Source organism: Scyliorhinus canicula, chromosome 27 (genome assembly GCF_902713615.1).
Source record: "Scyliorhinus canicula chromosome 27, sScyCan1.1, whole genome shotgun sequence".
Lineage (NCBI taxonomy): Eukaryota > Metazoa > Chordata > Chondrichthyes > Carcharhiniformes > Scyliorhinidae > Scyliorhinus > Scyliorhinus canicula.
The window spans coordinates 5,098,556-5,118,404 of NC_052172.1; the positions used below are offsets into that span (position 1 = coordinate 5,098,556).

Genomic DNA, 19,849 nt, shown 5'->3' on the forward strand with positions numbered 1-19,849 from the left:
CCGTAAAAATTTACGACCCCCGCTATTCTCCGCACCGTCGTGAGTGCGGAGAATCGCCCCCACAGCTTTCAACAATGACCGTTTTGCGACCGAGAGATATCTGACTCTAATCCCCCTTATTTTTATGAGCCTTTCAGTAAGTGAATCAGATAAATGTAAATTCTTGAGATTCCGGAATTTCTCTCCAGTGTTGAGGGGAGGGTAACCGTTCCATCCCTCGGCCAGAGAATGAGGGTCCAAATCTCAACGTGCCGGTTTGCGACTCTGAACTTAGTTTGAAAAGCACCTTGAATTAAAAAGTTGGCGCCGGTAAAAATGAGCAGGGAAGTGTCGGATTGTCACAATTTGTTTACTCCTGTCCTTGAGGGAAGGAAGCTGCCCACCTTTCCGGGTAAATTGGCTGACTCTCAGCTGCCTTCTGAATCGGCCTAGCTAGCCCCTTGCACCATATCAAACATCTGGAACGGATACAGAGCACGGTGCTCTAAGGAGAAGGGTCACCATCACCGTGTCAGCGCAGTTAGGGCTGGGCAGTCCTGTCAGACATGCCCAAACCTTAAAAAAGTGTCCAAAAAAAAACCACAATCAGGCTTGACTCAAGTCATTCCCGACGGTAACGGGTCAGGGATTAGAAAAAAAAAATTGCTTATTGTCGCAAGTAGGCTTTAAATGAAGTTACTGTGAAAAGTCCCTAGTCGCCACATTCCGGCGCCTGTTCAGGGAGGCTGGTATGGGGGAATTGAACCGTGCTGCTGGCCGGCCTTGGTCTGCTTTAAAAGCCAGCGATTTAGCCCAGTGTGCTAAACCAGCCCCTAATGTTGTGTGTGGGGAAGGTGGCTGGTTGTTTTGCCCGGACTGGAGATGCTAGTGATACCCTGGAGTGGAATAACTCACTACGCCATATATGTCAAACTCAAGGCCCGCAGGCCAAATCCGGCCCGCGCTGGAATTATCTTTGGCCCGCGAGATAATATCTAATTACTTTTTTTTAAATTTAGATTAGCCAATTATTTTTTCCAATTAAGGGGCAATTTAGCGTGGCCAATCCACCTACCCTGCACATCTTTTGGGTTGTGGGGGCGAAACCCACGCAGACACGGGGAGAATGTGCAAACTCCACACGGACAGTGACCCAGAGTCGGGATCGAGCCTGGGACCTCAGCGCCGTGAGGCGGTTGTGCTAACCACTAGGCCACCGTGCTGCCCTAATAATATCTAATTACTATTAAAGCTGGCCCCAGCAATTGAAGCGCCTATGGCGTATGATATGGCTGAGGCCGAGTTTATTCAGGTATAGTGTGAATCACAAAGTGTTGGCCTGTGGAAAAATGTTTTCATTAGAAATTACTCTGGAAAAGCTCCAGATAAAGCAATAAGAAATAAATGCAACTAATTTTTTTATTTATTTAATATTTAATGTTGTTTTTATAGGCAATAACCTAAGCTTTATTAGTTCCAGGTTGAATAAGTTCATTTCAATAAGGTTTGCAAAAAAAACATTGAACCAGTCCGGCCCTCGACTTGTCCCGATTTTTCAATTTTGGCCCACGGTGTATTTGAGTTTGACACCCCTGCACTACGCCATCCACCGTGAACTGGAAACTGAACGACCTACGTCTAGATCCCAAAATAATTCAGCAGATTTGAGGCATTTGGGAACATCCCTCTCACTGTTCCATTCGCTTCAGGACTGGGACCATCCAGGATCAGTACCACTTAGCCCCCAACGTTGGGCGGCACATTTCCCCACTGTGCCACAGTGGCATTCTAACTTCAGGCAGCTCCCAAGCGCCAGGAGACTGGTTTCCTTGTGTTAGCGTCCCTCTGTACCGCTTGCCCCCTCCCCAGGGGCTGCTCCCTCAGTCTGAGTTCAGAAGGATGTGTGTGCCCGATCATGTGAAATCACTTCCCCCTTCTATCTCCCGATCTGAACCCGGAAGTGTTATCGGAAATCCACTCACCTCCCTGTTCATCCAACATGACCAGAGTCCTGATCCCAGCATCTTTGCTCTGTGGGAAGTGAGATAAAGAAAAGGAGGTCAAAGGAACAGAACGGGAATCATTCAGAATTTTTTACATAGAATTTACAGTGCAGAAGGAGGCCATTCGGCCCATCGAGTCTGCACCAGCTCTTGGAAAGAGCACCCTACCCAAGGTCAACACTGCCACCCTATCCCCATAACCCAGTAACCCCACCCAACACTAAGGGCAATTTTGGACTCTGAGGGCCAATTTAGCGCGGTCAGCCCACCTAATCTGCACATCTCTGGACTATGGGAGGAAACCGGAGCACCCGGAGGAAACCCACGCAGACATGGGGAGGATGTGCAGACTCCGCACAGACAGTAACCCAAGCTGGAATCGAACCTGGGACCCTGGAGCTGTTAAGCGATTGTGCTTTCCACAATGCTACCATGCTGCCTCTAATGGAACAGGTATAGTCGTCAGATTTTTAAACAGACAGCAATGACTCAATCGTTTCGCATCCTCGATCGGTAGGTTCTGAATAAGGGTATCATAGAATCCCGACAGTGCAGAAGAAGACCATTCAGCCCATCGGGTCTGCACCGACCCTCCGAAAGAACACCCTACCAAGGTTCACTCCCCCCACCCAGCCCTATCGCTCGTAACTTAACCTGCACATCTTTGGACTGTGGGAGGAAACCGGAGCACCCGGAGGAAACCCACGCACACACGGGGAGAACGTGCAGACTCCGCACAAACAGTGACCCAGCCGGGAATTGAACCTGTGACCCTGGTGCAGGGAGGCAGCAGTGCTAACTGCTGTGCGAACCTGCCTCCCCAGGATATAACCAGTGTGTGCTGGAATGGAATCATAGAATGTATAGTACAGGAGGCCATTCGGCTCATCACGTCTGCACCAGCCCTTGGAAAGAACGCCCGACTTAAGCCCACACCGCCACCCTATCTCCTAACCCAGTCAGTCCACTTTGTGGACACTTAAGGGCAATTTAGCGCGGCCAATCCACCTAACCCGCACATCTTTGGGCTGTGAGGAAACCGGAGCATCCGGAGGAAACCCACGCACACACGGGGAGGACATGCAGACTCCGCACAGACAGTGACCCAGCCGGGAACCGAACCTGGGACCCTGGAGCTGTGAAGCATTTGTGCTAACCACCACGCTACCGTGCTGCCCCCTTTTTAAAAAAGAAATTGGCGTGACACATTGGCTTGGATTCTTCCTGACTAATCTCATAGAAGTTCGAAGGTTTAACTATAATAATCTGAGCAGTCGGAGCTGACTGTATCACAGAAATGTGAGTGGATCCCAAATTCCCAAAGACCAGACCTGCGACCTTGAGGCTAACCGGATCCCGAGTCACCTCACAGATTATAGACCTGGGATTGTAGAGAACATGAACCCGGCAAGCTCTCCAGATAGAGTAGGGACCGAACTGACTAGCGATCGGTACATAACACAGGCACAGGGTGACCAACCCATCCCACATATTCCAGCAGCATCTTCTAATTTGCTCTTTCGTCCTGTGCATGGGTCAGACATTCCCTAAACCGGTTTCTTTAGCGAACGACTGATCTGGGGCCTGGCGTGGACATCATTCGAGTCCCGGGATGTCCTGGTCGTGAGTGCCCCCCCCCCCTCTGACGCTTACAGGTCCAGCAGCACACTCCCACTCATACCAGGCCAGCACCCCCCCCCCCCCCCCCCCCCCCCACCAATGTCAACGAGTCTTCCCCATTCTCTCTGCACATCACAGGCCGGGTGATCTAACGCCCACTGTGCTTGCCCCAGGACGACTCCACATGGTTCCCAATCACTTGGCCACAAAATCAGCTGCTTTTCACCCCCCCCCCCACCCGACACCCCCCCCCCCCCCCCCCCCCCGCACCGCCCCCCCACCCCCTCACCGCACAAACAGCACCGTCAAAACCACTTGAGAGTCGGTACAGGAGAACGCAAGGAAACAACAAAACAAAACCAAAGACTGTCCAACCCAGAATACAGAGTGAACGCAGCAGCGGGCTGTTAATGGTCACTGGGGGACCAGTTACCTGGGCCTGGAATGAAATATGATTGCTGCTCCACTTTGACAGGTCAGGATAAGGAACGGTGAGGTTTCACAGCAGATCGCCTAAAGGAAGGCTACACGGAGAGCTCGCTGCTTCCATGTCGCACTCCAGTCCTCTCCGAACGGCACCGACTCACGACACGGTGGGTCCCACCGGCACTGGGCTACCCACTGAGAAAAACAAAATACTCGGCGCTTCAAGAAAACGAGTGGGGGGGGGGGGGGGGGGGGGGGGAGGCTCACGCGGTGAACATCTGTGCAAATTGTAGGCTCCTAATCTGGCAGGGCCGCCGATGAGGAGAACGGATTAGCAGCGACGTTCAAAATGCCAGCCGGCTCCTTGTGGATAAAATCAACTGAGGGTCCCGAGCTGGTGCTGAGGGAGTGCGGCTCTGTCTTCCTGGTGTCACGTGAAACCCAAGTCCTCTCCGCCCTCTCAAGTGGTTTTAATGGGATCTTCCTGACTGACGAGGTGGGGGGGGGGGGGGGGGGGGTCTGGGCTAATGTTTATCCCTCAATCAACATCACTAAAACCGATGATCTGATCGCCACCATACGGAGCTACAAAGATGCAAGTCTCACTGTCTGATGTTCTCCAGTACGTCTGCTGCGACCATCTATTCAGCCAGAGACACGAGTTGGGAGTAAACTGTGGCTTTAATCGGCTTACAACTGAGCCTGCCTGTGACTGTATGATAGTGAGGGCGGTCTCGCAGGACAGCGGGGCAGCAGGGTAGCATGGTGGTTAGCATAAATGCTTCACAGCTCCAGGGTCCCAGGTTCGATTCCCGGCTGGGTCACTGTCTGTGCGGAGTCTGCACATCCTCCCCGTGTGTGCGTGGGTTTCCTCCGGGTGCTCCGGTTTCCTCCCACAGTCCAAAGATGTGCGGGTTCGGTGGATTGGCCATGATAAATTGCCCGTAGTGTCCTAATAAAAGGGGCTGGTTTAGCTCACTCGGCTAAATCGCTGGCTTTTAAAGCAGACCAAGCAGGCCAGCAGCACGGTTCGATTCCCGTACCAGCCTCCCCGGACAGGCGCCGGAATGTGGCGACTAGGGGCTTTTCACAGTAACTTCATTGAAGCCTACTCGTGACAATAAGCGATTTTCATTTTCATTTTCATAAAAGTAAGGTTAAGGGGGGGTTGTTGGGTTACGGGTATAGGGTGGATACGTGGGTTTGAGTAGGGTGATCATGGCTCGGCACAACATTGAGGGCCGAAGGGCCTGTTCTGTGCTGTACTGTTCTATGTTCTATGACCGCAGCACTTATACCCCCAAAAGGGGGCGGGGCCGAGGGCGGAGCCCTGTACAAGCTCCTCATCTCCCCCTGTGGGCAGAGCCGCGCAACGGCTCACAGATGGGGCCCACAGGGACAACAGTGATGTACAGCGTGAATTATAGTGGTTACACATTCACCACAACGTCCTCAGCCGAAAAGGTAGACACTGATAGCCCTTGAAAGTTACCCACCTCCGAAAGCAAACCCACAGCGCGCCGATCAGGAACAATGGAAACAGTGGTGTAGGGGCAGTGTCACTGGGCTAATAATTCAGAGGCCCAGTCCGAGGCTCGAATCCCACCAGCCAGCTGACAGACTTTAAGTTGAGTTGGTAAATCGGGAATCATAAAGCTAGTCTCTGCACCAGTGATCATGAAACTGTCATCGATTGTTGTAAAAACCCATCTGGCTCGTGGTGAATGTGATTCACACTATATATAGTTGCCAATATCACTCCATGTATATAGGTTCGTTATCTACCCGCTGTAAGATCAATGCTGTATATAGTTGCCAATATAACTCCGTGTATATATCCACACCGCAGCCAACTACCGCACCGCAGCGAGCTACCGCACCGCAGCCAACTACCGCACCGCAGCCAACTACCTCACCGCAGCCAACTACCGCACCGCAGCCAACTACCTCACCGCAGCCAACTACCTCACCGCAGCCAACTACCGCACCGCAGCCAACTACCGCACCGCAGCCAACTACCGCACCACAGCCAACTACCGCACCGCAGCCAACTACCGCACCGCAGCCAACTACCTCACCGCAGCCAACTACCGCACCGCAGCCAACTACCTCACCGCAGCCAACTACCTCACCGCAGCCAACTACCGCACCGCAGCCAACTACCTCACCGCAGCCAACTACCTCACCGCAGCCAACTACCTCACCGCAGCCAACTACCCCACCGCAGCCAGCTACCGCACCGCAGCCAACTACCGCACCGCAGCCAACTACCGCACCGCAGCCAACTACCGCACCACAGCCAACTACCTCACCGCAGCCAACTACCGCACCGCAGCCAACTACCCCACCGCAGCCAACTACCTCACCGCAGCCAACTACCTCACCGCAGCCAACTACCGCACCGCAGCCAACTACCGCACCGCAGCCAACTACCTCACCGCAGCCAACTACCTCACCGCAGCCAACTACCGCACCGCAGCCAACTACCTCACCGCAGCCAACTACCGCACCGCAGCCAACTACCTCACCGCAGCCAACTACCGCACCGCAGCCAACTACCGCACCGCAGCCAACTACCGAACCGCAGCCAACTACCTCACCGCAGCCAACTACCGCACCGCAGCCAACTACCTCACCGCAGCCAACTACCGCACCACAGCCAACTACCGCACCGCAGCCAACTACCCCACCGTAGCCAACTACCGCACCGCAGCCAACTACCGCACCGCAGCCAACTACCGCACCGCAGCCAACTACCGCACCGCAGCCAACTACCGCACCGCAGCCAACTACCGAACCGCAGCCAACTACCTCACCGCAGCCAACTACCGCACCGCAGCCAACTACCTCACCGCAGCCAACTACCGCACCACAGCCAACTACCGCACCGCAGCCAACTACCCCACCGTAGCCAACTACCGCACCGCAGCCAACTACCGCACCGCAGCCAACTACCGCACCGCAGCCAACTACCGCACCGCAGCCAACTACCGCACCGCAGCCAACTACCCCACCGCAGCCAACTACCTCACCGCAGCCAACTACCGCACCGCAGCCAACTACCCCACCGTAGCCAACTACCTCACCGCAGCCAACTACCGCACAGCAGCCAACTACAGCACCGCAGCCAACTACCGCACCGTAGCCAACTACCGCACCGCAGCCAACTACCGCACCGCAGCCAGCTACCGCACCCCAGCCAACTACCGCACCGCAGCCAACTACCTCACCGCAGCCAACTACCGCACCGCAGCCAACTACCCCACCGCAGCCAACTACCGCACCGCAGCCAACTACCGCACCGCAGCCAACTACCGCACCGCAGCCAACTACCGCACCGCAGCCAACTACCGCACCACAGCCAACTACCTCACCGCAGCCAACTACCGCACCGCAGCCAACTACCTCACCGCAGCCAACTACCGCACCGCAGCCAACTACCGCACCGCAGCCAACTACCTCACCGCAGCCAACTACCTCACCGCAGCCAACTACCGCACCGCAGCCAACTACCTCACCGCAGCCAACTACCGCACCGCAGCCAACTACCTCACCGCAGCCAACTACCGCACCGCAGCCAACTACCTCACCGCAGCCAACTACCGCACCGCAGCGAGCTACCGCACCGCAGCCAACTACCGCACCGCAGCCAACTACCTCACCGCAGCCAACTACCCCACCGCAGCCAACTACCGCACCGCAGCCAACTACCTCACCGCAGCCAACTACCGCACCGCAGCCAACTACCTCACCGCAGCCAACTACCGCACCGCAGCCAACTACCTCACCGCAGCCAACTACCCCACCGCAGCCAACTACCGCACCGCAGCCAACTACCTCACCGCAGCCAACTACCGCACCGCAGCCAACTACCTCACCGCAGCCAACTACCGCACCGCAGCCAACTACCTCACCGCAGCCAACTACCTCACCGCAGCCAACTACCTCACCGCAGCCAACTACCGCACCGCAGCCAACTACCTCACCGCAGCCAACTACCGCACCGCAGCCAACTACCGCACCGCAGCCAACTACCTCACCGCAGCCAACTACCCCACCGCAGCCAACTACCGCACCGCAGCCAACTACCGCACCGCAGCCAACTACCGCACCGCAGCCAACTACCGCACCGCAGCCAACTACCTCACCGCAGCCAACTACCTCACCGCAGCCAACTACCGCACCGCAGCCAACTACCGCACCGCAGCCAACTACCGCACCGCAGCCAACTACCTCACCGCAGCCAACTACCTCACCGCAGCCAACTACCCCACCGCAGCCAACTACCGCACCGCAGCCAACTACCGCACCGCAGCCAACTACCCCACCGCAGCCAACTACCTCACCGCAGCCAACTACCTCACCGCAGCCAACTACCCCACCGCAGCCAACTACCGCACCGCAGCCAACTACCCACCGCAGCCAACTACCGCACCGCAGCCAACTACCCCACCGCAGCCAACTACCGCACCGCAGCCAACTACCTCACCGCAGCCAACTACCGCACCGCAGCCAACTACCTCACCGCAGCCAACTACCGCACCGCAGCCAACTACCTCACCGCAGCCAACTACCGCACCGCAGCCAACTACCTCACCGCAGCCAACTACCGCACCGCAGCCAACTACCGCACCGCAGCCAACTACCGCACCGCAGCCAACTACCGCACCGCAGCCAACTACCTCACCGCAGCCAACTACCGCACCGCAGCCAACTACCTCACCGCAGCCAACTACCGCACCGCAGCCAACTACCTCACCGCAGCCAACTACCTCACCGCAGCCAACTACCTCACCGCAGCCAACTACCTCACCGCAGCCAACTACCGCACCGCAGCCAACTACCTCACCGCAGCCAACTACCGCACCGCAGCCAACTACCGCACCGCAGCCAACTACCGCACCGCAGCCAACTACCTCACCGCAGCCAACTACCGCACCGCAGCCAACTACCGCACCGCAGCCAACTACCGCACCGCAGCCAACTACCGCACCGCAGCCAACTACCGCACCGCAGCCAACTACCGCACCGCAGCCAACTACCGCACCGCAGCCAACTACCCCACCGCAGCCAACTACCTCACCGCAGCCAACTACCGCACCGCAGCCAACTACCTCACCGCAGCCAACTACCGCACCGCAGCCAACTACCGCACCGCAGCCAACTACCGCACCGCAGCCAACTACCGCACCGCAGCCAACTACCGCACCGCAGCCAACTACCGCACCGCAGCCAACTACCCCACCGCAGCCAACTACCTCACCGCAGCCAACTACCGCACCGCAGCCAACTACCGCACCGCAGCCAACTACCGCACCGCAGCCAACTACCGCACCGCAGCCAACTACCGCACCGCAGCCAACTACCGCACCGCAGCCAACTACCGCACCGCAGCCAACTACCGCACCGCAGCCAACTACCGCACCGAAGCCAACTACCGCACCGCAGCCAACTACCGCACCGCAGCCAACTACCGCACCGCAGCCAACTACCTCACCGCAGCCAACTACCTCACCGCAGCGAGCTACCGCACCGCAGCCAACTACCGCACCGCAGCCAACTGCCGCACCGCAGCCAACTGCCGCACCGCAGCCAACTACCGCACCGCAGCCAACCACCGCACCGCAGCCAACTACCGCACCGCAGCCAACTACCGCACCGCAGCCAACTACCTCACCGCAGCCAACTACCTCACCGCAGCCAACTACCGCACCGCAGCCAACTACCTCACCGCAGCCAACTACCGCACCGCAGCCAACTACCGCACCGCAGCCAACTACCTCACCGCAGCCAACTACCGCACCGCAGCCAACTACCGCACCGCAGCCAACTACCTCACCGCAGCCAACTACCTCACCGCAGCCAACTACCGCACCGCAGCCAACTACCGCACCGCAGCCAACTACCGCAGCTCAGCCAACTACCTCACCGCAGCCAACTACCTCACCGCAGCCAACTACCGCACCGCAGCCAACTACCGCACCGCAGCCAACTACCGCACCGCAGCCAACTACCGCACCGCAGCCAACTACCGCACCGCAGCCAACTACCTCACCGCAGCCAACTACCTCACCGCAGCCAACTACCGCACCGCAGCCAACTACCTCACCGCAGCCAACTACCTCACCGCAGCCAACTACCGCACCGCAGCCAACTACCGCACCGCAGCCAACTACCTCACCGCAGCCAACTACCGCACCGCAGCCAACTACCTCACCGCAGCCAACTACCTCACCGCAGCCAACTACCGCACCGCAGCCAACTACCTCACCGCAGCCAACTACCCCACCGCAGCCAACTACCGCACCGCAGCCAACTACCCCACCGCAGCCAACTACCTCACCGCAGCCAACTGCCGCACCGCAGCCAACTACCTCACCGCAGCCAACTACCGCACCGCAGCCAACTACCTCACCGCAGCCAACTACCTCACCGCAGCCAACTACCTCACCGCAGCCAACTACCGCACCGCAGCCAACTACCTCACCGCAGCCAACTACCGCACCGCAGCCAACTACCGCACCGCAGCCAACTACCGCACCGCAGCCAACTACCGCACCGCAGCCAACTACCGCACCGCAGCCAACTACCTCACCGCAGCCAACTACCGCACCGCAGCCAACTACCTCACCGCAGCCAACTACCGCACCGCAGCCAACTACCGCACCGCAGCCAACTACCGCACCGCAGCCAACTACCGCACCGCAGCCAACTACCGCACCGCAGCCAACTACCTCACCGCAGCCAACTACCGCACCGCAGCCAACTACCGCACCGCAGCCAACTACCGCAGCTCAGCCAACTACCTCACCGCAGCCAACTACCTCACCGCAGCCAACTACCGCACCGCAGCCAACTACCGCACCGCAGCCAACTACCGCACCGCAGCCAACTACCGCACCGCAGCCAACTACCTCACCGCAGCCAACTACCTCACCGCAGCCAACTACCGCACCGCAGCCAACTACCGCACCGCAGCCAACTACCTCACCGCAGCCAACTACCTCACCGCAGCCAACTAGCGCACCGCAGCCAACTACCGCACCGCAGCCAACTACCTCACCGCAGCCAACTACCTCACCGCAGCCAACTACCGCACCGCAGCCAACTACCTCACCGCAGCCAACTACCTCACCGCAGCCAACTACCGCACCGCAGCCAACTACCGCACCGCAGCCAACTACCTCACCGCAGCCAACTACCGCACCGCAGCCAACTACCTCACCGCAGCCAACTACCTCACCGCAGCCAACTACCGCACCGCAGCCAACTACCTCACCGCAGCCAACTACCCCACCGCAGCCAACTACCGCACCGCAGCAAACTACCCCACCGCAGCCAACTACCTCACCGCAGCCAACTGCCGCACCGCAGCCAACTACCTCACCGCAGCCAACTACCGCACCGCAGCCAACTACCGCACCGCAGCCAACTACCTCACCGCAGCCAACTACCTCACCGCAGCCAACTACCGCACCGCAGCCAACTACCGCACCGCAGCCAACTACCGCACCGCAGCCAACTACCGCACCGCAGCCAACTACCTCACCGCAGCCAACTACCTCACCGCAGCCAACTACCTCACCGCAGCCAACTACCGCACCGCAGCCAACTACCGCACCGCAGCCAACTACCGCACCGCAGCCAACTACCTCACCGCAGCCAACTACCGCACCGCAGCCAACTACCGCACCGCAGCCAACTACCTCACCGCAGCCAACTACCGCACCGCAGCCAACTACCGCACCGCAGCCAACTACCTCACCGCAGCCAACTACCGCACCGCAGCCAACTACCTCACCGCAGCCAACTACCCCACCGCAGCCAACTACCGCACCGCAGCCAACTACCGCACCGCAGCCAACTACCGCACCGCAGCCAACTACCTCACCGCAGCCAACTACCTCACCGCAGCCAACTACCGCACCGCAGCCAACTACCGCACCGCAGCCAACTACCTCACCGCAGCCAACTACCTCACCGCAGCCAACTACCTCACCGCAGCCAACTACCTCACCGCAGCCAACTACCTCACCGCAGCCAACTACCGCACCGCAGCCAACTACCTCACCGCAGCCAACTACCGCACCGCAGCCAACTACCGCACCGCAGCCAACTACCGCACCGCAGCCAACTACCGCAGCTCAGCCAACTACCGCACCGCAGCCAACTACCGCACCGCAGCCAACTACCTCACCGCAGCCAACTACCGCACCGCAGCCAACTACCGCACCGCAGCCAACTACCGCACCGCAGCCAACTACCGCACGCTCAGCCAACTACCGCACCGCAGCCAACTACCGCACCGCAGCCAACTACCGCACCGCAGCCAACTACCGCACCGCAGCCAACTACCGCACCGCAGCCAACTACCTCACCGCAGCCAACTACCGCACCGCAGCCAACTACCGCACCTCAGCCAACTACCTCACCGCAGCCAACTACCTCACCGCAGCCAACTACCGCACCGCAGCCAACTACCGCACCGCAGCCAACTACCGCACCGCAGCGAACTACCGCACCGCAGCCAACTACCGCACCGCAGCCAACTACCGCACCGCAGCCAACTACCGCACCGCAGCCAACTACCGCACCGCAGCCAACTACCGCACCGCAGCCAACTACCTCACCGCAGCCAACTACCGCACCGCAGCCAACTACCGCACCGCAGCCAACTACCGCACCGCAGCCAACTACCTCACCGCAGCCAACTACCTCACCGCAGCCAACTACCGCACCGCAGCCAACTACCGCACCGCAGCCAACTACCGCACCGCAGCCAACTACCGCACCGCAGCGAACTACCTCACCGCAGCCAACTACCTCACCGCAGCCAACTACCGCCCCGCAGCCAACTACCGCACCGCAGCCAACTACCGCACCGCAGCCAACTACCGCTCCGCAGCCAACTACCTCACCGCAGCCAACTACCGCCCCGCAGCCAACTACCGCACCGCAGCCAACTACCGCACCGCAGCCAACTACCTCACCGCAGCCAACTACCTCACCGCAGCCAACTACCTCACCGCAGCCAACTACCTCACCGCAGCCAACTACCTCACCGCAGCCAACTACCGCACCGCAGCCAACTACATCACCGCAGCCAACTACCTCACCGCAGCCAACTACCTCACCGCAGCCAACTACCTCACCGCAGCCAACTACCGCACCGCAGCCAACTACCGCACCGCAGCCAACTACCTCACCGCAGCCAACTACCGCACCGCAGCCAACTACCTCACCGCAGCCAACTACCGCACCGCAGCCAACTACCGCACCGCAGCCAACTACCTCACCGCAGCCAACTGCCTCACCGCAGCCAACTGCCTCACCGCAGCCAACTACCGCACCGCAGGCAACTACCTCACCGCAGCCAACTACCGCACCGCAGCCAACTACCGCACCGCAGCCAACTACCGCCCCGCAGCCAACTACCTCACCGCAGCCAACTACCGCACCGCAGCCAACTACCGCACCGCAGCCAACTACCTCACCGCAGCCAACTACCGCACCGCAGCCAACTACCGCACCGCAGCCAACTACCGCACCGCAGCCAACTACCGCACCGCAGCCAACTACCGCACCGCAGCCAACTACCGCACCGCAGCCAACTACCTCACCGCAGCCAACTACCGCACCGCAGCCAACTACCCCACCGCAGCCAACTACCGCACCGCAGCCAACTACCGCACCGCAGCCAACAACCGCACCGCTGCCAACTACCGCACCGCAGCCAACTACCGCACCGCAGCCAACTACCTCACCGCAGCCAACTACCGCACCGCAGCCAACTACCTCACCGCAGCCAACTACCCCACCGCAGCCAACTACCGCACCGCAGCCAACTACCTCACCGCAGCCAACTACCGCACCGCAGCCAACTACCGCACCGCAGCCAACTACCTCACCGCAGCCAACTACCTCACCGCAACCAACTACCGCACCGCAGCCAACTACCCCACCGCAGCCAACTACCTCACCGCAGCCAACTACCGCACCGCAGCCAACTACCGCACCGCAGCCAACTACCGCACCGCAGCCAACTACCGCACCGCAGCCAACTACCGCACCGCAGCCAACTACCGCACCGCAGCCAACTACCTCACCGCAGCCAACTACCTCACCGCAGCCAACTACCTCACCGCAGCCAACTACCTCACCGCAGCCAACTACCGCACCGCAGCCAACTACCGCACCGCAGCCAACTACCTCACCGCAGCCAACTACCTCACCGCAGCCAACTACCGCACCGCAGCCGAACTACCTCACCGCAGCCAACTACCGCACCGCAGCCAACTACCGCACCGCAGCCAACTACCGCACCGCAGCCAACTACCGCACCGCAGCCAACTACCGCACCGCAGCCAACTACCGCACCGCAGCCAACTACCGCACCGCAGCCAACTACCGCACCGCAGCCAACTACCGCACCGCAGCCAACTACCGCACCGCAGCCAACTACCGCACCGCAGCCAACTACCGCACCGCAGCCAACTACCGCACCGCAGCCAACTACCTCACCGCAGCCAACTACCGCACCGCAGCCAACTACCGCACCGCAGCCAACTACCGCACCGCAGCCAACTACCGCACCGCAGCCAACTACCGCACCGCAGCCAACTACCTCACCGCAGCCAACTACCGCCCCGCAGCCAACTACCGCCCCGCAGCCAACTACCGCACCGCAGCCAACTACCTCACCGCAGCCAACTACCTCACCGCAGCCAACTACCGCACCGCAGCCAACTACCGCACCGCAGCCAACTACCGCACCGCAGCCAACTACCTCACCGCAGCCAACTACCGCACCGCAGCCAACTACCTCACCGCAGCCAACTACCTCACCGCAGCCAACTACCGCACCGCAGCCAACTACCGCACCGCAGCCAACTACCGCACCGCAGCCAACTACCTCACCGCAGCCAACTACCGCACCGCAGCCAACTACCGCACCGCAGCCAACTACCTCACCGCAGCCAACTACCTCACCGCAGCCAACTACCTCACCGCAGCCAACTACCGCACCGCAGCCAACTACCTCACCGCAGCCAACTACCGCACCGCAGCCAACTACCGCACCGCAGCCAACTACCGCACCGCAGCCAACTACCGCACCGCAGCCAACTACCGCACCGCAGCCAACTACCTCACCGCAGCAACTACCGCACCGCAGCCAACTACCTCACCGCAGCAACTACCGCACCGCAGCCAACTACCGCACCGCAGCCAAACTACCGCACCGCAGCCAACTACCGCACCGCAGCCAACTACCTCACCGCAGCCAACTACCTCACCGCAGCCAACTACCTCACCGCAGCCAACTACCTCACCGCAGCCAACTACCGCACCGCAGCCAACTACCGCACCGCAGCCAACTACCGCACCGCAGCCAACTACCGCACCGCAGCCAACTACCGCACCGCAGCCAACTACCTCACCGCAGCCAACTACCTCACCGCAGCCAACTACCGCCACCAGCAGCCAACTACCGCAACCGCAGCCAACCTACCTCACCGCCAGCCAACTACCGCCACCGCAGCCACCTACCGCACCGCAGCAACTACGCACCGCAGCCAACTAGCCGCACCGCAGCCCAACTACCTCACCGCAGCCACTACCTCACCGCAGCCAACTACCGTCACCGCAGCCAATCTACCGCACGCATGCCAACTACCTCACCGCAGCCACTACCTGCACCAGCAGCCAAAATGCACCCGCACCGCAGCCAACTACCGCCCGTCAGGGCCAACTACCTCACCGCAGCCAACTACCTCACCGCAGCCAACTACCCACCCGCAGCATACCTCCGGCAGCCAACTACCTGCACCGCAGCCAACTACCCCACCGCAGCCAACTACCGCACCGCAGCCAACTACCTCACCGCAGCCAACTACCTCACCGCAGCCAACTACCGCACCGCAGCCAACTACCGCACCGCAGCCAACTACCGCACCGCAGCCAACTACCGCACCGCAGCCAACTACCGCACCGCAGCCAACTACCGCACCACAGCCAACTACCTCACCGCAGCCAACTACCGCACCGCAGCCAACTACCGCACCGCAGCCAACTACCTCACCGCAGCCAACTACCGCACCGCAGCCAACTACCTCACCGCAGCCAACTACCGCACCGCAGCCAACTACCTCACCGCAGCCAACTACCGCACCGCAGCCAACTACCTCACCGCAGCCAACTACCGCACCGCAGCCAACTACCGCACCGCAGCCAACTACCGCACCGCAGCCAACTACCGCACCGCAGCCAACTACCGCACCGCAGCCAACTACCGCACCGCAGCCAACTACCGCACCGCAGCCAACTACCGCACCGCAGCCAACTACCTCACCGCAGCCAACTACCTCACCGCAGCCAACTACCGCACCGCAGCCAACTACCGCACCGCAGCCAACTACCGCACCGCAGCCAACTACCGCACCGCAGCCAACTACCGCACCGCAGCCAACTACCGCACCGCAGCCAACTACCGCACCGCAGCCAACTACCCCACCGCAGCCAACTACCGCACCGCAGCCAACTACCTCACCGCAGCCAACTACCTCACCGCAGCCAACTACCTCACCGCAGCCAACTACCGCACCGCAGCCAACTACCGCACCGCAGCCAACTACCTCACCGCAGCCAACTACCGCACCGCAGCCAACTACCTCACCGCAGCCAACTACCGCACCGCAGCCAACTACCGCACCGCAGCCAACTACCGCACCGCAGCCAACTACCGCACCGCAGCCAACTACCGCACCGCAGCCAACTACCGCACCGCAGCCAACTACCGCACCGCAGCCAACTACCTCACCGCAGCCAACTACCGCACCGCAGCCAACTACCGCACCGCAGCCAACTACCGCACCGCAGCCAACTACCGCACCGCAGCCAACTACCGCACCGCAGCCAACTACCGCACCGCAGCCAACTACCGCACCGCAGCCAACTACCGCACCGCAGCCAACTACCGCACCGCAGCCAACTACCGCACCGCAGCCAACTACCGCACCGCAGCCAACTACCTCACCGCAGCCAACTACCGCACCGCAGCCAACTACCTCACCGCAGCCAACTACCTCACCGCAGCCAACTACCGCACCGCAGCCAACTACCTCACCGCAGCCAACTACCTCACCGCAGCCAACTACCTCACCGCAGCCAACTACCTCACCGCAGCCAACTACCGCACCGCAGCCAACTACCGCACCGCAGCCAACTACCTCACCGCAGCCAACTACCGCACCGCAGCCAACTACCGCACCGCAGCCAACTACCTCACCGCAGCCAACTACCGCACCGCAGCCAACTACCGCACCGCAGCCAACTACCGCACCGCAGCCAACTACCGCACCGCAGCCAACTACCGCACCGCAGCCAACTACCGCACCGCAGCCAACTACCCCACCGCAGCCAACTACCGCACCGCAGCCAATTACCGCACCGCAGCCAACTACCGCACCGCAGCCAACTACCGCACCGCAGCCAACTACCGCACCGCAGCCAACTACCGCACCGCAGCCAACTACCTCACCGCAGCCAACTGCCGCACCGCAGCCAACTACCGCACCGCAGCCAACTACCTCACCGCAGCCAACTACCGCACCGCAGCCAACTACCGCACCGCAGCCAACTACCTCACCGCAGCCAACTACCTCACCGCAGCCAACTACCGCACCGCAGCCAACTACCTCACCGCAGCCAACTGCCTCACCGCAGCCAACTACCGCACCGCAGCCAACTACCTCACCGTAGCCAACTACCGCACCGCAGCCAACTACCTCACCGCAGCCAACTACCGCACCGCAGCCAACTACCGCACCGCAGCCAACTACCGCACCGCAGCCAACTACCTCACCGCAGCCAACTACCTCACCGCAGCCAACTACCTCACCGCAGCCAACTACCTCACCGCAGCCAACTACCGCACCGCAGCCAACTACCGCACCGCAGCCAACTACCTCACCGCAGCCAACTACCGCACCGCAGCCAACTACCTCACCGCAGCCAACTACCGCACCGCAGCCAACTACCTCAACGCAGCCAACTACCTCACCGCAGCCAACTACCTCACCGCAGCCAACTACCGCACCGCAGCCAACTACCGCACCGCAGCCAACTACCCCACCGCAGCCAACTACCTCACCGCAGCCAACTACCGCACCGCAGCCAACTACCTCACCGCAGCCAACTACCTCACCGCAGCCAACTACCGCACCGCAGCCAACTACCGCACCGCAGCCAACTACCTCACCGCAGCCAACTACCGCACCGCAGCCAACTACCTCACCGCAGCCAACTACCGCACCGCAGGCCAACTACCGCACCGCAGCCAACTACCGCACCGCAGCCAACTACCGCACCGCAGCCAACTACCGCACCGCAGCCAACTACCTCACCGCAGCCAACTACCGCACCGCAGCCAACTACCTCACCGCAGCCAACTACCTCACCGCAGCCAACTACCGCACCGCAGCCAACTACCGCACCGCAGCCAACTACCTCACCGCAGCCAACTACCGCACCGCAGCCAACTACCTCACCGCAGCCAACTACCTCACCGCAGCCAACTACCGCACCGCAGCCAACTACCTCACCGCAGCCAACTACCGCACCGCAGCCAACTACCGCACCGCAGCCAACTACCTCACCGCAGCCAACTACCGCACCGCAGCCAACTACCGCACCGCAGCCAACTACCGCACCGCAGCCAACTACCGCACCGCAGCCAACTACCTCACCGCAGCCAACTACCTCACCGCAGCCAACTACCGCACCGCAGCCAACTACCCCACCGCAGCCAACTACCGCACCGCAGCCAACTACCGCACCGCAGCCAACTACCGCACCGCAGCCAACTACCGCACCGCAGCCAACTACCGCACCGCAGCCAACTACCGCACCGCAGCCAACTACCGCACCGCAGCCAACTACCGCACCGCAGCCAACTACCTCACCGCAGCCAACTACCGCACCGCAGCCAACTACCGCACCGCAGCCAACTACCGCACCGCAGCCAACTACCGCACCGCAGCCAACTACCCCACCGCAGCCAACTACCGCACCGCAGCCAACTACCGCACCGCAGCCAACTACCGCACCGCAGCCAACTACCGCACCGCAGCCAACTACCGCACCGCAGCCAACTACCGCACCGCAGCCAACTACCGCACCGCAGCCAACTACCGCACCGCAGCCAACTACCGCACCGCAGCCAACTACCGCACCGCAGCCAACTACCGCACCGCAGCCAACTACCGCACCGCAGCCAACTACCGCACCGCAGCCAACTACCGCACCGCAGCCAACTACCGCACCGCAGCCAACTACCGCACCGCAGCCAACTACCGCACCGCAGCCAACTACCGCACCGCAGCCAACTACCGCACCGCAGCCAACTACCGCACCGCAGCCAACTACCGCACCGCAGCCAACTACCGCACCGCAGCCAACTGCCTCACCGCAGCCAACTACCGCACCGTAGCCAACTACCGCACCGCAGCCAACTACCTCACCGCAGCCAACTACCGCACCGCAGCCAACTACCGCACCGCAGCCAACTACCGCACCGCAGCCAACTACCTCACCGCAGCCAACTACCTCACCGCAGCCAACTACCGCACCGCAGCCAACTACCCCACCGCAGCCAACTACCGCACCGCAGCCAACTACCTCACCGCAGCCAACTACCGCACCGCAGCCAACTACCTCACCGCAGCCAACTACCGCACCGCAGCCAACTACCCCACCGCAGCCAACTACCTCACCGCAGCCAACTACCGCACCGCAGCCAACTACCGCACCGCAGCCAACTACCT

At 61.0% G+C, this 19,849-nt stretch overlaps 1 protein-coding gene across 3 annotated transcripts in view; it reads right to left on the reverse strand.

Annotated features, from left to right (window-relative positions):
* LOC119957815 (synaptosomal-associated protein 25-like) overlaps positions 1–19,849 on the reverse strand; it is a 347,410-nt gene that overhangs the window by 37,623 nt on the left and 289,938 nt on the right. For all 3 annotated transcript variants that reach the window (XM_038785944.1, XM_038785945.1, XM_038785943.1), the window contains exon 4: positions 1,962–2,010. In XM_038785944.1, coding sequence (XP_038641872.1) covers positions 1,962–2,010 — 49 coding nt within the window. The remainder of the gene's footprint in view (positions 1–1,961; positions 2,011–19,849) is intronic.